At 53.7% G+C, this 19,173-nt stretch overlaps 10 protein-coding genes across 11 annotated transcripts; 5 read left to right on the top strand and 5 right to left on the bottom strand.

The window, feature by feature from the left end:
• Positions 1–444: 444 nt before the first annotated feature.
• On the top strand, positions 445–1,773 carry CKM354_000205900 (uncharacterized protein; the record flags this gene model as incomplete). Its single annotated transcript, XM_044797200.1, has 1 exon — positions 445–1,773. One exon carries the CDS (start codon positions 445–447, stop codon positions 1,771–1,773), a length of 1,329 nt encoding a protein of 442 aa, XP_044653135.1.
• Positions 1,774–1,804: 31 nt separating this feature from the next.
• On the bottom strand, positions 1,805–2,674 carry CKM354_000205800 (uncharacterized protein; the record flags this gene model as incomplete). Its single annotated transcript, XM_044797199.1, has 1 exon — positions 1,805–2,674. One exon carries the CDS (start codon positions 2,672–2,674, stop codon positions 1,805–1,807), a length of 870 nt encoding a protein of 289 aa, XP_044653134.1.
• A 662-nt stretch (positions 2,675–3,336) lies between these two features.
• CKM354_000205700 (uncharacterized protein) lies at positions 3,337–5,944 on the bottom strand (the record flags this gene model as incomplete). Its single annotated transcript, XM_044797198.1, has 3 exons — positions 3,337–4,445; positions 4,498–4,677; positions 4,729–5,944. 3 exons carry the CDS (start codon positions 5,942–5,944, stop codon positions 3,337–3,339), a joined length of 2,505 nt encoding a protein of 834 aa, XP_044653133.1.
• Positions 5,945–6,637: 693 nt separating this feature from the next.
• On the top strand, positions 6,638–7,273 carry CKM354_000205600 (uncharacterized protein; the record flags this gene model as incomplete). Its single annotated transcript, XM_044797197.1, has 2 exons — positions 6,638–6,864; positions 6,919–7,273. The coding sequence occupies 2 exons, from the start codon at positions 6,638–6,640 to the stop codon at positions 7,271–7,273; spliced, it is 582 nt and encodes a 193-aa protein (XP_044653132.1).
• A 1,621-nt stretch (positions 7,274–8,894) lies between these two features.
• CKM354_000205500 (uncharacterized protein) lies at positions 8,895–9,925 on the top strand (the record flags this gene model as incomplete). Its single annotated transcript, XM_044797196.1, has 2 exons — positions 8,895–9,791; positions 9,845–9,925. 2 exons carry the CDS (start codon positions 8,895–8,897, stop codon positions 9,923–9,925), a joined length of 978 nt encoding a protein of 325 aa, XP_044653131.1.
• Positions 9,926–10,558: 633 nt separating this feature from the next.
• Positions 10,559–12,331, bottom strand: CKM354_000205400 (uncharacterized protein; the record flags this gene model as incomplete). 2 transcript variants are annotated; one of them, XM_044797195.1, is made up of 2 exons in its annotated part: positions 11,824–11,864; positions 11,917–12,331. In XM_044797195.1, 2 exons carry the CDS (start codon positions 12,329–12,331, stop codon positions 11,824–11,826), a joined length of 456 nt encoding a protein of 151 aa, XP_044653130.1. The 2 variants fall into 2 exon arrangements, with proteins under 2 accessions (XP_044653129.1, XP_044653130.1); XM_044797194.1 differs by having other exon boundaries at positions 10,559–12,331.
• A 777-nt stretch (positions 12,332–13,108) lies between these two features.
• CKM354_000205300 (uncharacterized protein) lies at positions 13,109–14,572 on the top strand (the record flags this gene model as incomplete). The annotated part of the gene is made up of 1 exon (XM_044797193.1): positions 13,109–14,572. One exon carries the CDS (start codon positions 13,109–13,111, stop codon positions 14,570–14,572), a length of 1,464 nt encoding a protein of 487 aa, XP_044653128.1.
• Positions 14,573–15,117: 545 nt separating this feature from the next.
• CKM354_000205200 (uncharacterized protein) lies at positions 15,118–16,013 on the bottom strand (the record flags this gene model as incomplete). Its single annotated transcript, XM_044797192.1, has 2 exons — positions 15,118–15,746; positions 15,803–16,013. The coding sequence occupies 2 exons, from the start codon at positions 16,011–16,013 to the stop codon at positions 15,118–15,120; spliced, it is 840 nt and encodes a 279-aa protein (XP_044653127.1).
• Positions 16,014–16,627: 614 nt separating this feature from the next.
• CKM354_000205100 (uncharacterized protein) lies at positions 16,628–17,491 on the top strand (the record flags this gene model as incomplete). Its single annotated transcript, XM_044797191.1, has 1 exon — positions 16,628–17,491. The coding sequence occupies one exon, from the start codon at positions 16,628–16,630 to the stop codon at positions 17,489–17,491; it is 864 nt and encodes a 287-aa protein (XP_044653126.1).
• Positions 17,492–17,926: 435 nt separating this feature from the next.
• CKM354_000205000 (uncharacterized protein) lies at positions 17,927–18,932 on the bottom strand (the record flags this gene model as incomplete). Its single annotated transcript, XM_044797190.1, has 2 exons — positions 17,927–18,614; positions 18,673–18,932. 2 exons carry the CDS (start codon positions 18,930–18,932, stop codon positions 17,927–17,929), a joined length of 948 nt encoding a protein of 315 aa, XP_044653125.1.
• Positions 18,933–19,173: the final 241 nt, after the last annotated feature.

The raw sequence follows: 19,173 nt of genomic DNA, 5'->3' as shown, positions 1-19,173 counted from the left end.
TACTCCTGTGCATCTGGTATCAACTCCTCCGCGCCCTCCATGGCCACTGCCGTCGGGCTGGGCGCTGGCGAAGGGGGTTCCGCTTGCTGGCCGCAAGTTTGCGATGCGCTGGCGGGATTGGCTCGAGTTCCCTCGTTGGCATGAAGGCATGACGATGGCAGTACCCTAGCTCGATATACGGCATGTCATGAGATCTGCTATAATGTCGACCTGTTCCTGTGACCACTACGGTTATATATCGCACAGTCTTCATACTCGTCACATGTGCCATGTGCTCGTGTCGTTCTTTGAGTTTCGCAAATAGAAGCTCCACTACCCACTAGCGCGATCCAATCCCAGGGCAGGCGCGGTGCGGCTGCCGATCTGCGCTAGAAGCTTAATCGATAAGGTACACTAGCCGCGCTTCTCTTGGAACGATTTTCAGGCACCACAACCACAAACATCATGTTCCGAGGCGAAAAGGTCCATATCGATCTCGGCTCAGACAGCGAGGATGACAAGCCGCAGAAGCCCAACATATTGCCCGGCGCATTCGTGGGAGATGTCTTGGAGCGCACTCCTGCCGCGCCCAAGCCACCAAGCGCCCCTGCCTTGAAGAGCAAAAGCGGCTTTCCTGGGCACCAAAAGCGCAACGTGGTGAGCCGCTTCAAACAGCAAAAGTCATCAACTTCAACTGCCGATTCCAAGCCGCAGTCATCGACTGTCGGCATCATCGATAAAGATGCGTCGAGTGGCAAGCCCAAATCATGGGAAGAGGAAGAGAAAGAGCGGATAGACCGCGAAAACAATGACAAATTGGCAGCAATGTCTGCTGAAGAGATCGAGGAGGAACGCAGAGAGCTAATGAACCAGTTCAGTCCGGCGCTATTACAGAAGCTTCTAATGAGAGGTGATGTGGCGAGTGGAAGTGAGGAGACAGACCTTTCATTACTACCGGGCGAAATTCGAGAACGACCGAGCGAAGCGCCTCTACCAGCGTCAGATGCAGTGGAGATCGAGATACCTGATGTAAAGCCTCGCGCGAAGCCTGCAAAATCAGTCGCATTTGCAGAGGAGCCAGATTTCGAAGACGCAAATGGCGAACAAGATGTGAAACCTCAAGAAGAGGAAGTTTTGCCACACGACAGCGTTCACTTTCCACGCCCAGATCAGCCCCCTGCACTCGATCCATCATCGGAAACATTTCTGGAAGACCTGCATCAGAAGTACTTCCCATCGCTACCCTCGGATCCAGATAAGCTGGAATGGATGCAAACGTCTTCCGCCAAGAACACATACGACCCCAGCGCAGACGCATTGAACGCAGGTGATGTGCGATTCTCCTTCAGAGGCGACATCATACCACCAAGCAAGGCAAAAGAAATTCCAGTCACTCTTGGCCTTCATCATCATGGCGATGCGCCCGAAGCAGCAGGCTACACAATCGCAGAGCTGGCGCATCTTGCGCGATCCAGCTATCCTGCGCAAAGATGCATCTCATTCCAGACTCTGGGTCGCATACTCTACAAGCTCAGCAAAGGCGAATTCGGTGATCCTGGTGAGCCCGAGCATGTACTGGCTGGTGATGTAGTTGAAGGTCCAGAAGACACATTCGGTGAACTGGCACGAGGTCTGTGGCGAGAGGTGGAGAGGTTGCAAGTCATACAGATTCTCGTAGATGAAAGCGAAGGTCGTGGAGTCGATGGCGGAAAACACATGAGCGCAAAAGCCTATGCTACTGAAGCTGTATGGCTATGGCGAAAAGGCGGAGGTCGCAGATGGGATGCAAAATAGATTTCAACCAGCATCTAACACGAAACGCCTCCTACAACGCCGCCTTCTCCACCAACGCCCACTTCCCGTCACTCTCCCTATTCCTAACCTTCCCATCCCTCTCCAACTTCCTCAAAACCTGCTTCAAACCCCCCTCCGCCGGCACCCACAGATGCTCCGGATACTTCGCATAAATCACCTTCACCATCTCCATACTCCCCCACCACTCATCCCCACTCGGACTCTTCCTCCCCAAAACCTCCAAAGCCTCCGCCTCTCTCTGCTTCCGATGCGCAATATACTCTCGAATCTTCCCCTTCCCATCCTCAATCACAACCCCATGACTCGGATACGCCCTGCCCTCAAACCCTTCCGCTTCTAACATGATATTCAATGAATTCATATACGCGGCCAAATCTTCGAACACAGCAGTCCCATGTCCGAGGACGTTGTCGCCTGTGAAAAGTGCTTTCTCCTCCTCAAGTACAAAACACATATGATCCGTCGTATGTCCCGGACTATGCAGCGCTCTCAATTTCGCACCTTCAACTTCGAAAATTTTCCCATTTTCAAATCCCTCCTGTCCCGCATCTGGACTATTCTTCCAGACCTTTAAGCCCCTCCCTTTCTCTCCCAATAATTCTTTCACATCGTTAACACCACCGACATGATCTGGATGCCAATGTGTGAGAATCACAGCTTCTAATTCTACATCTCCTTCTTCGTGTAAAACTTTCGCGAGGGATTCTTTCCAGATTGGAAGGCCTTCCGCTGTGTCGATGAGGATACGACGTTTGCCGGTTCCGATGAGATGGGTGTTTGTCCCTTGGAGGGTGAATTTCGAGGGGTTTCCGCCTAGGATTCTGATGACGCGGGGAGAAAGACGTTCGATGGAGGGCATTTCAGGAAGTTGTTCGGTCATGGCGATTGTGATTGCGTTGTTGTTCTTGAGGGTGGAAGAGGAGGAGAATGTCTTTTTGGTTTGCTTCTTGAAAGTCCGGTTTGTTCTTGTCTTGTTCGAAATATCAAGAAGCGGCGAGTAGGAGCAACGAAGATGAGTGCCGCGTGGACTCCGAAGTGAAAGTCTTGCAGTTGAGTTGTGCAGAAGAAGCGAGCTCATCTACGTGCACTTGGAAATCTTGTCCAGTTTGCGTGTTTTTACAGAAGAAGGCTTGAAGTCGATCTCGGAAAGCGATTGCGACAATGATCAGTCAGCATTGCTCATAGCTGAAGTGAAGAGCAAGAAGGCGCAATCAAGTCTAGCCGAGGCCTGGCGTGCCGAGCTAGTGAGAGCTCTCTGACGCCGAGCCATATCTTTCCACCATTTCAGATATACATACTTACTACTACTAAGACAATTACTAGGGAATAATTGACTGCGTAAATGAGTAGTGAATTCTGTACATGAGCCTATATTTCCAGGCAGCCGGAATGTGGTATCTAGTAACGCTGATCTCGTCGTCCCCCAAGGACATGTGGCGCGCGAAAGTGCTCATAATGCAACACGCTTTTCTCCACAATACTGAGCGCTCGTTGAAAGCTATCATATGTCATGACGTAGCATCACGGATCAAGCAAAGCTTACTAAGATCTATTGTACGTGCCGAGTCGGGCGAGGATGTCTGCCATATTGGGCGGTGCAGGAGGCAAGCCTGAAGGTGGTTGCTGAGCAGCCGCTGAAGCCTGTGGAGGGCCTGTAGGATACTGTCCCTGATACTGTTGCTGTTGTGGATGTGGGAAGCCGGGTTGTGCGTATGGATGAGCACCAGGTACCTGAGGCGAAGCCGTGCTCAAAGTGGACAGCAGATTTTGCAGATTGCTTGCGTCTGCTTTGGGTGGGTATCCTGGCGGGAATCCTGGAGGCGGAGCGTGGGGCGGTGCGGAATTGTATGGCGCCGGCGGTTGTCCGTAGCTGGGAGGGTATGCTGATGGAGGAGGTGCGCCGTATTGCGCGGGCGGAGGCTGCTGTTGATATGGATACGCTGGGGGAGCTTGGCCTGACGGGGCGTATTGAGCAGGAGGGGCAGCATACGATGGTGTGCTCGGAGGTTGCGCGAGGCTGTTCCTCTCTCTCATGACCAACTCGGCGCATATGGGAGGATCCAGATTGTCGTACTCCTCGAACTGAACATCTCTGTTTCCTCCCGCGCGCTTGAATATTGTCAGGCCAATCCTGCCAGTGTCCTGGTTGACGCGTCGCAACTTGCTGATAGCAAGCACGCCTTCCACAATCTGCCGCCTAATGACCGCATCCTCGTTCAGTCGAGCAGATATTGTAAGAACGTCGACCCGCACACCGCGAGAGGAGAAGGCTTTCTCGACCCACGACAAGAAGTCGCGCTCCAACCCTTCCAGGGCGATGATTTGCACCTCGGGCACGTCTCGAGGTTGTCTCCGAGGAAGTGGCAGGTCGTCATAATCGGGTGATCGACGCGAGCCGTGATCTCGATACCTGTCGTCTCGTCCATAGCCGGGAGATCTGGATCTCGTCCGGTATCTGTCATCGCGCCGCCTCCCATAGTCGCGAGGCGAAGGCGATCGGTTGTAGTTTCTTCCGCCATCTCTCCCACGACCTCTGCCATTCGAATTGCGATCGTTTCGTCGATTGTCGTACGGGGAACGTGAGCGGCGACCCTGATTCTGGTTCTGTTGCTTGTCGCGCGGCGGTTTCTGAGGTTTGCTAATCTCAAGATCTTGTTTGGTCAGTCTCAGCCGCTATGTCCGCATATTCACTGCCACACTCACGTATGCGTTTGTCACGGATCTGTCGCCCTTGCTCGGCGCTCAGTGCGCGCATGCAATCCTCGACCCTCAGGAATTGGACGAATCCGTACGCCTGCTTGATCGATATCTGTGCAATCTCTCCGAAATGATGGAAGACGTGGAAGATGTCACGTTTCGTGACCTTTTCGCTAGAAAGGTTCCCTGGCGGGGCAGTTAGCTTGATGGAACGATGCTACCAGTAAGGGCACTCACCGACGAAGAGACGCGAACCTGGAGGGAACTGGTCCCATCGTGCTTCATTCACGTAACGACGCTCCTCGTTCATGAAGTAGTCATACTTGCGCTGGGTCTCGGGCGTCCACGGAATGTCCTCTGTGCCTGCAAGCGGACTATGCTCGCGAGGTTGCTCTCGTGTCGGCGTGAATTGAGGCTGTTGCTGCGGCTGTTGCTGAGCAAACGGAGTTGATCCAGTGTTGGGCGCAGAGACTGGCGATTGCTGATTTTGGTATTGTTCGTTCTGACCAGATGTCGCTTGATTCGAAGCCGCTCCCACAGGTGGGACGAAATTGTGACTCTGTGCATCCGCAGCGTTTCCGGTGCTGTTGGCGCGATTGTGCGCCTGAACTGCTGGATTCGCGGCATGTGGATGATAATCGCGGATATGCTGCGAATGGACGTAGGCTGCATTGATCAGCGGCTGATCTTGTGGAGGGGGTCGAGGTGGAAGACCACTAGGTGAGGCGAGACCTGACAAGGACGCAGCAGGGTCTGCTTGAGACTGAGATGGAGAGAGGGCGGAGGCCACATGCGGGCCATTATTTGTAGGCGTAGAGGTGGCTGCGGGCGCAGCAATAGAACTCGAAAGCTGGTCCAGCAAGGCCTGAACGTTGACTCCGCCAGGAATTGGCATGGATTGCGACGGCTCGGTCTTCACCTCACTCGCTTGCAAGGCATTGGCATTCTGTGCGAATTCAGTAGCACTAGCGCTGTGACCGGCAGGCGCATCCTGGGTGGATGTGCTATGAGGCTTGTTGTCGTTGTGATCACTAGAGTCGGCGTTATGTGAAAGACCGTTGGAATTGGTGGTTTGAGCATCAGCTCCATTCGTAGCTGTCTCGGTGCTATTTGAGGCATCATTGCCGTTTTGTTGCGCGCTGCCATCGTCTCGGTTCAAGTCATCGCCATTGCCGCCGGTCGAGTATGGAGAGGGGATGGTGACGTTTTGGTCGTCTGGGTCGCGCCAAGCTCCTGGTCGAAGCTCGGTGTCGTGCATGGCCGCATTGTTCATGTGCGGCTCAGCTTGATTGAAACCGACATCCATCATTTTATCCAGGACAGGGATGGACGTGGGCTGAGGGAAATGCAATGGCTTTGGGGAAGCTGGAGAGAGCAGAGCGGGTTCACTGCGTAGCCAGGCCTCTTCGGGTGGTTCTGGTGGTGCTGAAGATCCAGTGTCGTTGGTGGTCATCGGGATCAAGGGCGCATCCTAAGCGCAGCGCGAGAGACGGTCTGAGAGCATGGCAGAGTTAGGGACGAACGACGAGGAGCGGCGGTCTGGACGACGATGATTGGAGTTCACAGCGCTGGGCTCTGGGGCTGGAAGTGGTGGTGGTGGTGTGCAGGGCAGACACAGAGACGTTCAACAGCAAACGACCACGAGCGCGCCAGTGGTTTGCCGCGTACAGCGCAGCACGAGCAGCGAGGCGTTGGCGGACCAAGATCTGAGCAGTATTTACCTGGGTGATGGTGGTGCTGGAAGGCGGTGGTAGTGTTCAGCGAGGAAGAGCGTCTGCGATGTGGCGGTTGTCGCGGCCCGGCGTTTTGCGCGAGAGAGGCTTTCCAGGCGAGCACAGTGTGGAGACGATGGGCCGAATGTTGCACGACGCGCGCGAGAAGAAGAGCGCGCTGGTATGGTATGCCGTGTATGATGGTGGTGATGTTCGGAGGATGATGATGGCAAGACCTTTCACGACATGCGCGCACATGTACTTGCCGCAGAAAACTCGCGCCACGCAGTCGTGCTTGCCCTTCGCTTTGTGCCAAGCATTGCGCGGGAGCTTGACTCAATGAGGCAGGAGCTAGCTCACTTTCGGCAGTATTATCCTGCGCCAAAAGTGCGCCTGCGACATGCAGCTTGAACTGCTTGCACGAGCTGTACCTTATGGCATTGCTGTTACGCACGACATTCCGTGCTGCCAAAGCTGCCACTCCTGCGCCAGCATGGGGCATCAGACAATACGCAGTCAAAAGGGGCGGCGACGCCGATGAAGCTGAGCTCCAAGCAGCTCGCCAATGGCTCTCCAAACTTGACCCGGACACGATTCCCAGGGACATTTGCGAAGTGAGCTTCTCACGGTCTTCTGGTCCAGGCGGGCAGAATGTCAACAAGTGAGCAGCTCACACGAATGAGGTGAGCAAGACACATGACTGATGCAGCGATAGAGTCTCATCCAAAGCGACACTGCGCATACCTTTACCCTCACTGTTGCAGCGAGTGCCGAAAGTGATGCATGCACCAATTGCAAATAGTCGCTACCACGCTGCCAAATCCGACGACCTTGTCATCCAAGCCGACGATTCGCGAAAGCAGAATGACAACGTCAATGCATGCTTCCGCAAGCTGCATGATCTGATCGTGCAGGCAGGTCGTCAGACGGTACCTGGCGAGACGAGTCCCGAACAGATCCAGCGGGTCGAAGAGCTTCAAAAGGCTGAGGCTGGAGCGCGTCGCAAGATGAAGGAATACCAGAGCAAGAAGAAGAGCGCACGCAGAGGCGGCAGGGGTGGTGACGATTGAAGTCATGCATTAGCAGGACCGATTTTTACGACATCTCCCAGACCTTCCCGCCAAGATCATGGGTGGAAATTGAATTCGATGTCATGCACGACAAGTTGATTTCACCTGCCTTGGAAGAATCACAGGACCTCAAGGGTCATTTCCAGTCCCTTTTGACTGCACGGCTCCTCTTGCCAAGGCATACAGCTTTGTGCGCGGTAGTGGCGAAGAAGAAAGATACTCCGCTTGACGAGTACTTCACCATCTGCGCATCACTCGCGCTATCGCAGGGCGGATTCACCAAGAGACATGAGTGTCGTCAGAAGGTTTACGGCCAGCAAAGCAACAATGGTCCACAGAGCGCAAGCGCCCACGGCTCACTCACCATGGCCTCCAGACCCAACACCAACACGAACAACAATCTCCACCAGGCTCTTGTCACTGCTCCTCCCTTGTCAAGGTAGCGTGCGAGCGTGCACAGTGCCCAACCCCTCTCGACTGGGCATGCACCACTCCAGCGCTGTGTCTGCGAGTTGTCTTCTATGTCGCCGAGGACTTGAGGAATGGTGCACAGATCCCAATTGTGCCAGTCACCAACATCTTTCCGCTCTGCAGTCAGGTCGTTGAGGTGCTCTAGGAGCGCTTGAATGAGGCTATCTAGAGAGCATGGGATGGCAGGTGCTTCCGCCACGAGATGGCAATTCGGTGTACCTGCCCATGGGAAAACGCATAGTCAGGGCTCGGCTCTTCACAGAGTAAAGCTGCCAGCAACGTGCTGGCTAACGAGCCCATGTCCGGACTGAGCAAGCTGGCTTCAGCTTGTCGAGTGCGTTCAGCCTGTCAGGACAACTACGGACAATGACAGGCGATACGGACGTGAGAGGATCGCTCCGATGCTCCTGAAGTCGGTCAAAGGCACTCGTTCTGAGCTCTACGAAGACGTCTTCGGCGGCACTTCGCTCTCTCCTGTCATCGAGTCCATGTCTTTCGCATCGCCGGCGAACTCAGTCGACCTAGCAGGCGGCCTGACGGTCGATGAAGAGCAGCTCAGATGTTGTTGTTCAGTCCCAGTCATCAGTGGAACTTGTCCATGACTATCTACGATAGCCACAGCTGAACCTGCTTTCACGGAACGCGTCTCGTTCAGCAGTTAAAGACTCCAAGTACTATGCAAGCAAAACAATTTCTCATCACTCTTTTCACCCACTGTCTTCACATTCCCACCATTTAGGTCTATCAATAATATTGCTTCCTTACGACTATCGAAATGCATGCGCGCGGCTCGGACAGAAGGTCGGCCCGACGGTCGCGCATTGGAGCTCTTGCTTGTTCGTGCAGCAAGCACGCTGCTCTCCTTCACACACATTGGGAGAGCTGCGGCTGGTGAAGAAACACGCCGATGGTCGATGTCACCGCCTGTAGTTGTGACAATGGTCGATTGCCTCTGTCCTTGGCCTGACCGTGTTACTTCTTGCCAAGTCCATCCCGCCTCTGCTATGATGATGCGGCCAGATGCCGTCCAGATCGAAGAAGAACTGACATCATCATTATGGTCGTCATGAGGAGCTGCCATTAGTCGTCTGGTTGATGTGGTAGCAACGATTGAACTTATTCATTGCTACTGATACAATTGATTTCAACAATGCCGCCCAAGAAGAAAGGTGAAGCGAGCAATCAGAAAGATGCCAGCGACCACGAAGATTCCGCAACCAAGCAGGAGAAAGATCACAACTCGCAAGACAATTCATCCAAGAAACGCAAAGCTAATGCAGAATCTGAACAACCTGTAAAGGCCTCTCGACGCTCTGCTCGAGGCACGCCAAAATCAAAGCCATCACACTCCCAACTGCTCAATTACCTCTTATCTCCCGATGCCGAAGCCCAATGTCGTCCATCAGACGAAGCAGAAGACATCGAGTCCCGAGGAGAAGACATCAAAACGTACTCTTCATCAATCCTCAACCCCTTCGAAGAACTCATGTGCGCCATGATCCTCTCTCGGCCCATCTCCCACCGTCTAGGCCTACGATCGATTCGCACAATCCTCAATTCGCCATACTCATTCAATAGCGCCAAAGCCATCAAGAGCGCTGGAGAGGAAAAAGTCACGCAGGCATTCTATGATGCGAGGACACAGCATAAAGATAAGACGGCTGCACAATTGTATGAGTTAGCGGATACGGTGTTGGGGAAGTTTGCGGCAGAGGGGGATGATGAAGGTACGCAGTTGGGAAAGGTGCTTGAGCAGCACAAGGGCGATGTTGATGAGGCTGTGGAAGAGTTGAAGAAAGAGATCAAGGGGTTTGGAGCGACTGGGATTGAGATTCTTCTTCGTCGCGTGCAGTGGCTTGAGGGGTGGGATGCACGGTATCCGTATGTCGATTCGAAGACTCAGAAGGCTCTTGAAGAGCTTGGTTTGCCTTCTGATGCGGATGATTTGCGCGACGCTGTTGAGAAAGAGTGGACCAAGCTAGAAACGAAGCATTTGGCTGGTGAGGATGAAGCTGGTCGGAAGCGGAGAGCGTTTGTGGTGATATTGGTGAGAATCGCCATTCGAATGTCCTTGTACAGATGGACTAATCGTGATTATAGGAGCGCGCATCGACAACACTTCTGGAGAGCAAGGTCGACGATGTTTCTGAAGCTGCTGCAGCGTTCACTTCGGAGACTTGATAGAGCGGCTTCGCGTGCAAGATCATCAGAATCAACATTTTCAGTGTATCCCACGTCGAGCTCGTAAACAATGGCAGCAGACATCTCGGTGTAATTTCATGCGCGCTCCAAAGGACATCCTCGCAGCAGGACGAAACCGCCCTCAACACCGCCCTCGTACTTCCCAGGAGCAAGCATGGACATAGCTGATTGTGAAGTTACACGAGCTCTCGACCGAGGCACCAAAATCCTACCCCAATATCCACGTTGTCCACGAGACATCAGCACCAACCACCGCATATAGAGTTTGGCGAGCGGGCCTATTGGAAGACAAGGTTTGAGACCACTGGCTCGTACCTGATTTTGGCTCGAAGCACATGCAAATGCAACTGCGATCGTCGGCTCCCATATCATTTCTAGGAGTCGAGTCCGAAATATCGCCTATGCGTGAGGACATGCGAACTCTTGCAGAGACAACTAGTAGTATGTACGAACGGATGGGATTGGATTGGAACATTGGTAGGGTTCTCATTAACTTTGGTATCGTCTTCTCGTAAGGCTCGTCTGGTACAAGCTGGTATGACTGCACAGTGACAGCCAAACAAAAAATGGGTATATTCTCAACATGACGCGCAAGCAATCCCCGTTCAGTCCTCATCGCACAGGCGCGGGAGCTGGTGCTGCCGCTGGAGGCACAGGAGCAGCGGCAGCTGGTGCTTGTGCTGGCGGTGCTTGTGCTGGCAGGCCTTGTGCTGGCAGAGCGGCTGGCGGTGCCTGCGCAGGTGGTGCTTGAGCTGGCAGTCCTGGTGCTGGCGGAGCTTGCGCAGGCGGAGGAGGAGCAGCGGCAGGTGCCTGTTGGCCCTGCTGTGCTGGTTGTTGCGGTTGCTCTTTCGGTCGCTTCCCATCCGCCGGCGCCGTACTACACTCCGCCAAATCCTGCAACAGGTCTCCAGCATGTACATCTATCACGCCAGCCTTCCCATCCTCAATTCCAAAAGACAAAAACAGCGGATCATCGACATATCCATGATACGTTTGTCCCTTGTTCTTCCAACTCATACTCGTGAAGAATATCTGCTCCGTATGTCCTTTTGGAATCTGGTCTTCATGGCCCCGATATTTCGGACTCCCGGAATCTGCTGTGAAAGGACCGCGGCCGTAGACCCAGTAAGGTCTTTGGCCGATGGCGTGAATCGGGAAAGGGGAAGTGCGTTTGAAGAGCATGATGTACGGTTCGTAGATTCCGTGGAATTCGCGGAAGGCTTTCCAGTGGAAGATTGTCATGATGAAGGTATTGCTGTCGGTCGGGGTGCAGGTGGGGTCTGCGCGAGCGCACATGGTGATCGAGAGGGAGTTGGTCGCTTGATGGATGCCTTCTGAGGAGTATTCGTAGTGTTCGACCGGGGGCATGAAGGCATTCATGCAGCGCGCGTCGGCTTCTACGGTTTGAGGAGCGAGGTCTTCGCCGACATTTCCCACGGGACCGAGGGCAGCGTATGATCGTCTGGGCCAGAGGTCATTATGGACGTATACTCCTCCTTTGTCGTCCCAGAACACGAAGAAGTTCTTCTCGAAGGCGTGCCAGGGCTCAGGTCTTTGTAGTTCTGTTGCTTCCTTGAAGTATGCGATATCTGCTTGTTGGCTTGCTGCCTGGAAAGGTGGAAGCAACATTCTCCCGTCATGCATCCAAATTCCGAGACAAGCATGGGCAGATTGAGACCCGTACATCACATATGGCGCATCTGGGCCATAGAACATGCGAGCGTCTCGCGGTCCTACGACCAAATTGATCCACGCATTTCCGTCTGTGCAGTTGCCAACAATCGAATCCGACACCTGCATCACTGTCGGGGTCTCTGAGCAGACCAGCTTATCCATGAAGAAACCAGCAGTACAAACCAGTTCTTGGTGTTCCGCCGTCATTTCGTCCGATCTCTCATGTTGCGCCACCACGACCCATCTATCAGGCTCAGTAGGATGCGGTATCAGATTGGGGTTGTATCCTGCTTCACCACCCAACCAGACAAGCCAATACTTCTTCTCGGGCGAGGTCATCGAGTAGATCTTGCGATAATGTGGTGTCCGCCGCCCATACATATCCACTCCTGGCCCTTCATCGATGTCGTCCACCGGTGCCGCATTGTTCTGTGTAGGCATCAAAATGCCGCCCGCGACCTGTTGCGCAGGTACTGGAAGCCCCGGCTGCACAGCTCCCGCAGGTCCTGCAAGCGGTGGGCTGTCCGTTCCTCCCAGAGTCGCCTTGAAGGCCTCGAAATTGATCGTATCTGCACTTCTGCTGCCGAAGATATAAGGCGCATAAATGATGCTCAGGAAAATCAGCGTCGAAATCGTAATCACCCAGAATCTTCGCGTCCGCACGCGTGGTGGCAGCAGCGCCGTCGCGTCCTTGAAATCCCTCGGATCCATACCCGTGAGCTGGTGTTGTCAAAGGCAAACAACAATGCCATCCTACGATGTAGTCAAGTCAAGAAGGAAAGAGAACACAAACAACAAGAGTTAATTTGCCTGGATCATCGTTCTCGGTGTGGCTGATCGTCTGAATGGCATGTTCCGCCGCGTGCGTTGCTCTGAAGCTACCGACGGGCGTGGCCAGAACGTACCATTTCTCCGCAAATGATAGGCGGGGATCAAATCTTCTCTCTTTACGACGGAGCCAGCCTTCTGCACGCATGCAGGGCAGCATCAGCGGCTCTGCTGTCCATGGAGCGCTCCGCGTTTGGCGCAATTTCAGCAGGCGAACGTTGCGGAGTCGTTGGAGGTGAAAGCCAGAATGGGTTTGGCGGAGGAACGAGGCTGGCTGGATTGGGAGGGGAAAGGACGTTTGTGGGTCCGAGAACCACAACCACGTCCACGATGGTATGTTCTCTGGGTGAGCTCGTACGAACGCCCATCTTCTTGTCTAGTTCTTCGTGCAGGTGCATACTAAATTCTACCTCAGCAAGCGCGATTGGATCTCTGTATTTGACGGAGAACGATTGCGGAAGAACGACAGCTCTCTCAGCGAGCACCAGCCGGTAATCTGACAACGATTCGATCGATACCATCGTTGCAGCGTTGAAAGAGCAGAAATGAGAAAGGACTCTTGATCGCCCAGCTGTACAGACAACGAAAGTGATCAGCACACGCCTCGACGGTATCCTCCGGTTGCCAAATTATGCCTCTGCAACGATCAACACCACTACGATGATATCCAATGGACCCGCCGAATCGTCCAGACTCTCAAGTACACGGCACCTCGACGGCCTCCGTGGTCTAGCTGCAACGATCGTCTTCATTCAACACAATCTTTCCAACTTCACCTGGGGATTGCACGACTTTGGATTCGGCCAATCCGGAAAGCATTACTACTTCATCTCGCTTCCGTTCATTCGAGTCTTCTTCAATGGAGGTGGTGCGGCAGTGGTCATCTTCTTCATCCTTTCAGGCTATGTGCTGTCGGTCAGCCATTTACGAAAGTTGAAGTCGTGGTCTCCCTCAACGAGCTCCAACGATATTCGGACATGGCGATGGTCGCTGCTCAGTGCTGCCGTCCGACGACCAGTCAGGCTGTATCTGCCACCTCTGGTGATCGCATTCATGGTAGCTCTAATAATCCACATACCAGGACCCATCTTCGTACCTACACTCGTACTGAGTCCGCACCCAGGAGGCCTTGGTGCAGAGCTAGTACAATTCATCGTGAAGAGCGCGAAGTTCTTCCAGCCTTTCCAGGTCCATAGCAACAGCGTCTTCACCTGGTATACCTACGACATGGCCATCTGGACGATCCCCATCGAATTGAAGGGCAGTATTCTCGTCTTCGGCTTATTGGGGCTGCTTTCGTTATCCGGTCTGAGAGGCGCAGGTCCAATACGAGCTGCGAGCATCGCCGCAATCATGATCGTGGTAGGAGGAATCATGCTGAGCTTGCCATTCAAATGGAGCATGGCATGCTTCTTGTTCGGCATGGCAATTGCAATTGTTGATGTTTGGGACCTGGATGGCAGACTCTTCCGAGCTCTTCCATCAGAGCACATTCGGACCGCTGTGCTACACATCCTCTTCTTTGGGGGATGGTATCTGCTCAGCGAGCCAGCACACGATGGCAACCCTTTCACGACTTATCAGACTCCAGGTTGGAAGTGGCTGTCCACGTTTATCCCCAAAGGCTACAATCAGGAGAATTACTACCGGTACTGGCACAGCTTAGGCGGTCTACCGTTCGTATACGGCACTCTCCGAATCTCCTGGGTACGATGGCTGCTGTCCAAGAAGCCAATTTTGTTCCTCGGAGAATTCAGTTTCATGCTGTATCTCGTACATCTGCCACTGGGCGAAGTCTTCGGAGTTCGCATCAATGCTCTCTTTGGTGGGCCGGTCAGTGAGGAACTCAAAAATACATTTTGGGACGGCTCGCTTGCGATTCCAGATATTGGACCTTTTGGTTTGAGCACGCGACCTTTGGTATGCTTGAGCCTGTCGCTCGCGATCTACCTCTTTTACGCGTATTATGCCACGGAATGGATAGACAAGCCGGCTGTTCGTCTCAGCAGGAAACTGGCTGTCAAACTTCGGCTCCAATCCGATCGGGCAGTACCGGTACAAGAGCCTTTATTGCCCATGGCCACGGTAGATACACTGCAGCCTATAGGGCGAGGGGTAGCATAATACTTGTATAGACTAGAGAAAACTTGCTCGTTCGATACCTGTATAGTCAATGCCGCGTGTGCGTGTTTGCAAGGTGAATCGTTCCGCAATCTGACGTGAGGCCAGGAACAGTTCCAGGATTGTTTGTTGCTTCTTCAATTGGGAGTGTTTCGCGCTGATAGGCAACATTGCTGCGTCTGCCCTGCGGACAATGTCGCGTTGGTGTTTGTGGAAGCAGGAGTGAAAGACTGATTCGCGAAGATGGCAAGTCCAAGCCCCGCACTCACAGGCAAGAGCTTTTGGCCTGTGCAGCAACGCGGTTTCGACAATGCCTCCAACTGCTTCAACAAATTTGCTGCCAATGATAGCAGATCTTACACATCATTATTGGCAAGCTTCCCATCACAGTAGTTTGAGCCTATCGGAACCGGTTTAGTCACCTAAAATATGGTGATTCGAAGAGACACGGATGATCGAATGCCCTGAACTATCCCATCGCGCAAAACGCTACGCTAACCTGAAATCCCACTTCCTGACATAACTTTCCTTTTCCAGACTGTTCCAACTCAGTCCTCCAAAGCAGGCACATATCTCTCAACAAACGTGCAGATATCCCGCAACACCGGCCCGCTCAAGCTGTGGCCAAGGCCCTCATACTCATGCACTTCCAAATCACTCCCCACACCCAGCTCTTCCAGCCTCTTCAGCGTGTCTTTCCAGATCCTCCCTGGAATCATCTGATCTTTCTTTCCTCTCGCCAGTAGAATTGGGACTTGACCATGTACAGGCGGCAGACCTGCCACAGCTCTCATGTCCTCCAGCTTCCTCCCCGCGCTGAGAGGGAGGTAGCCCATGAGTCCAACAATGCCGCCTAGTTTCCCAGCGTACTTCTCACTTGTAAGATCGGTCAAAAGAGCCATTGCACAGCCTTGTGAGAAACCTCCTAGTACGATTCGGTTTGGTGGGATGCCCTTCTTTGTGCATGCATCGATGAGTGATTCAATGTACTTGACTGTTGCGAGCATCCCGTCTGCGTCTTCTTCGGGTGCGAGCTCTGGACGATCTGGTGGGAAAGTGGAGAAGGAGGAAGGTGTGTACCAGGCTGTTGTCATCGCTTCGCGCGATTCCATGGCATTTGGAATGATCCAGTGCATGTAGGGAAGTTTGTGGGCGGATTGGAATTGCTGGGGAACGGCTAGATGCAATCTGTTAGAACAGCTCAGATTAATGCAAGAAGTGGTCTCCTCTCACCCTGTAACCCTTCGGCATTGTCACCCAGCCCATGAACCAGAATGAAAGCTGCTCCATGAGCTGGATCCGAAGCTGGCTTCTCAGCTGGAATGTAGATGGGGTCTTGACGTTTTGGTTCGGTGGGGAGTGTCATGCGACGCTTCATTGGAGCAATGCCGTCCATGTTGTCGACCTTTGGAGTTGGATTATGGCTGAGAGTAGCGGCACTCATGGTGGAAGGTCTGGAAGCGGAGAGGAGCTGTAAGGTAGCAATATGCAGTAGCCAGTAGCAAGCAGGCGGAACCTGGAAACAGAAGTAGATCTTGGACAAACAACAAGCAGCGCTCTGAAGAATAGCTATTGGAGCTGGAGATGGAGAGGGTGAAGACGGTATTCACGGGAAATGGCAAATGCTTTTTCTTCTCCCTGCTTGTGAAGACCTAGCTTGTGAGTGATTACGCTTTGGCTTGCCGCTATCATTACTCGTGGCCTCCGCACGACCGCAGATGGGGCTGGCCCTGGGTGTCGTGAGCGCGAGACATCGTGCAGGGTGGGGCAAGAGCAGAATGCACGCTCGACCTCGGAAGGAGTCGGTACAGGTGCACGCACTGGACGTGTCAATGGTTCCGCGCGTGACGTATGAGCTGACCAAACACGTTAGCGCGCGCACGGATGCACGTAAGTGAACCCTCTTTTTCACATGCACGACACGACGCTGTCGCGTGCGAGCGTTTCGAACTTCTTCGCGGATTCTTCGGTCTGACGTTGTTATGTTGAATTGAGGCTTTTTCTTTACGGCAGGGTGCTTGGAGTTCGGCATTTTGATGGGACGAGATCGACTCGAGGATGGCGATTCCTGGACTTCGGTTTCGAACGCCGTACATTGAGGAGCTGCCTATCGGACAGCAAAAACAAGCGCCGGGATTCGCGTGGGTAGCTGTTGCAGGTCCGGTTGCAGACCCATCGAAGAATTGGGGGACGACGAATAAGAAGAGGGCAAGAGGAGCAGGCGCTGGAGGGCAGACGGAAGCGCAGAAAGAGGCGTTGAGCGCGAAGCAGCAAAGGCAGGTGGAGAGGAAGATCCGGGAGCTGAATAGCGATGGCACGAGGGATGTACAGATACCTGCGCCAAACGGAGAAGTAGCGAAAGGAGGAGGGTACAGGGTGGGAAAGACGCCAGCTACGAAGAAGATTCTAGCCAGCGGCAAGACGTTCCAGCATTACTTGGACGATGAGGAGGCAGAAATCGCGTTGAAAGGCAGACGAGACTTGGACAATCTGCCGGGACCGAAGCCAGACTCGCAGCGGGCCAGTAAGACGCCGATTGCCAGACGAAAGCCTTCAAACCTGCAGAGGGAGGAGAGCAGTACAGGTGGCAGTCCTGCGCCGAATGCGAATGCTCCACCTGTCCCGACTACACTCGCACCACCCATGCCTAGCGACCTGATGGACCTCGACGAAGAAGACGACGATGCCCTCGATCCTATGCCGACGCAAGCCGAGATGGAAGCGCTGCTGAACGCTCCCCCGCTCACCTACAACCAAGCACGATCAGCTCCACCGCCCGCAAGTGCACCTCCCCCGCGCCAGTTCTGCGAGACGTGTGGGTACTGGGGAAGAGTAAAGTGTATGAAATGTGGCAACATGACATGCAGCGTGATCTGCAAAGATACACACGACGAGCACAAGTGTCTCAAGTTCTATGCATAGGATGCTGGAGATGAGAGGCGCGGTGTTCGTCGTGTGAGGTTCGCATGAGATGACGGAGCTATTGGAGTTGCAATTGCATTTTGAGATACCCAAATACTAGAGCAGGACAGCAGCTCAGGTTTGTAGCTTCAATGATGGCTACTGGGAGTACGCTTCATGATCGCGGCAGACCATTGCAATGCAATAGCAAGAAAGCATGCGTTTCTCTGAAGAGGCCGAGGGTCCCTGCTGCTCAGCTTGGGATCGGGCATAAATGTGCCACAGAATCTGGCTGAGACGCGAGCACCTTCCACGGACGACTCTGGGGGCTCGTCATGCAGCCCAGAACTGATACAACTGATCCGCTCGAAATTGCCTGGAACTTCCTGGTCCTCGTTATAGGAAGCTGTAGTGCCACCTCCATCGCTCCGAGACTCGTGCAGCCAGTCGTGGCACTCAGCGGAGCAATGCTGCGACTCCAGGCAATGCCGGCGTGGTAGAGTAGCATGCTTCGCCGTTGCCGTGCTTGTGATACCAGCATTTGGTCTTCGACAGACGTTCCTTCAAGCCCTCGCTCTTCCGGATAGACTCGAGCGCCAGCGTGCGTAGAAAAGCCGAGGGCAATTCGTCGTCTCCGCAAGACTCCAAAAGTCCCGGGTGCTGCTTGAAGATATCCACAATAAGGCTTCGAGCGCCAGAGTCATCTAGAGTGCCGTCGTAGATTTTCTGGACAACTTGGCCTGAAAGCATCTGGCCAGTGTTCTCTGCCCGCGCGGCGACCACCATCATGTCCATTGTTGAATGCTGGAAGGCTTTGTCCATTAGCTCCTCCCCGAGAGCTACCGCCTCTGCCAAGGTGAGCCAGTCACTCGAGTTGGCAGCATTGCCATTCTCCCACATTTTCTTGCCATTTGGCATGACTTTGTTGAAGTATAGCCAGTTCACGTATACCGCGAAGGCAGCCGCAGAGATGTGTGGCAATTCGACTTCCGCTTTTCCGCGTGACCACTCTGGCTTGACCTTCGATTTGAAAAACTCCGAAGATTTACACAGAACGCCTTGGTGCACCTTGAAGATCTTGAGCGATGAGGAAGGAGCTTCGGCTGTTGCTCCGACGTGGACGGAGACGATGGTGTCTTCGGAGCTGCGTCCTCGGTCAGAATGTACTCTCAAAATACCCGCACCTCCGAATCTTCACGTACCTGATGAAGCAGTTCGGTCCATTGCTCTTGACGGGCTCCAGGCATTCTGTTGCTGGTTTCGCTGGCTTGTCACCAAGAAACCAGTGCGACTTTGACAAATCCCCAACCCGACTGCGATGCTGGGCCGTCCTTTCCTCCAGATGGGAGACAGTCCGGTTCAGATCACCTCCGCCCGTACTCAGAATTGCCCTGATCGTCGCCTCATCACAGAAGAAACTCAAACGCTCCTTCACCTCCTCGATCTTCTCGCGGGTAGCCATTGGCTGTATAATGCTGTGCCCGATGCTTCCTGTGGTCGTTATTGTGAGAGGGTGGAAGTGGGATACAGAGTTGGACCCCAGTCGAAGAGCTTTTGAGGTGTTCGGCGCTGCAGCAGTTCGCACATGTTGCCTGCTGGCGCGTGAAGTGAAGCACAGCACATTTTCTCAAACTTCACGGGGCTCTCATATGTTGCTCACTTTCTGGCGATGATGCAAAAAATTGTATTCATGCTGGGCAAAC

Source organism: Cercospora kikuchii (genome assembly GCF_019650295.1).
Source record: "Cercospora kikuchii DNA, contig_00001, whole genome shotgun sequence".
In the NCBI taxonomy this organism is placed as follows: domain Eukaryota; kingdom Fungi; phylum Ascomycota; class Dothideomycetes; order Mycosphaerellales; family Mycosphaerellaceae; genus Cercospora; species Cercospora kikuchii.
Note: the sequence above shows the minus strand (reverse complement) of the source record. Positions and strands in the feature narration are given on the sequence as shown.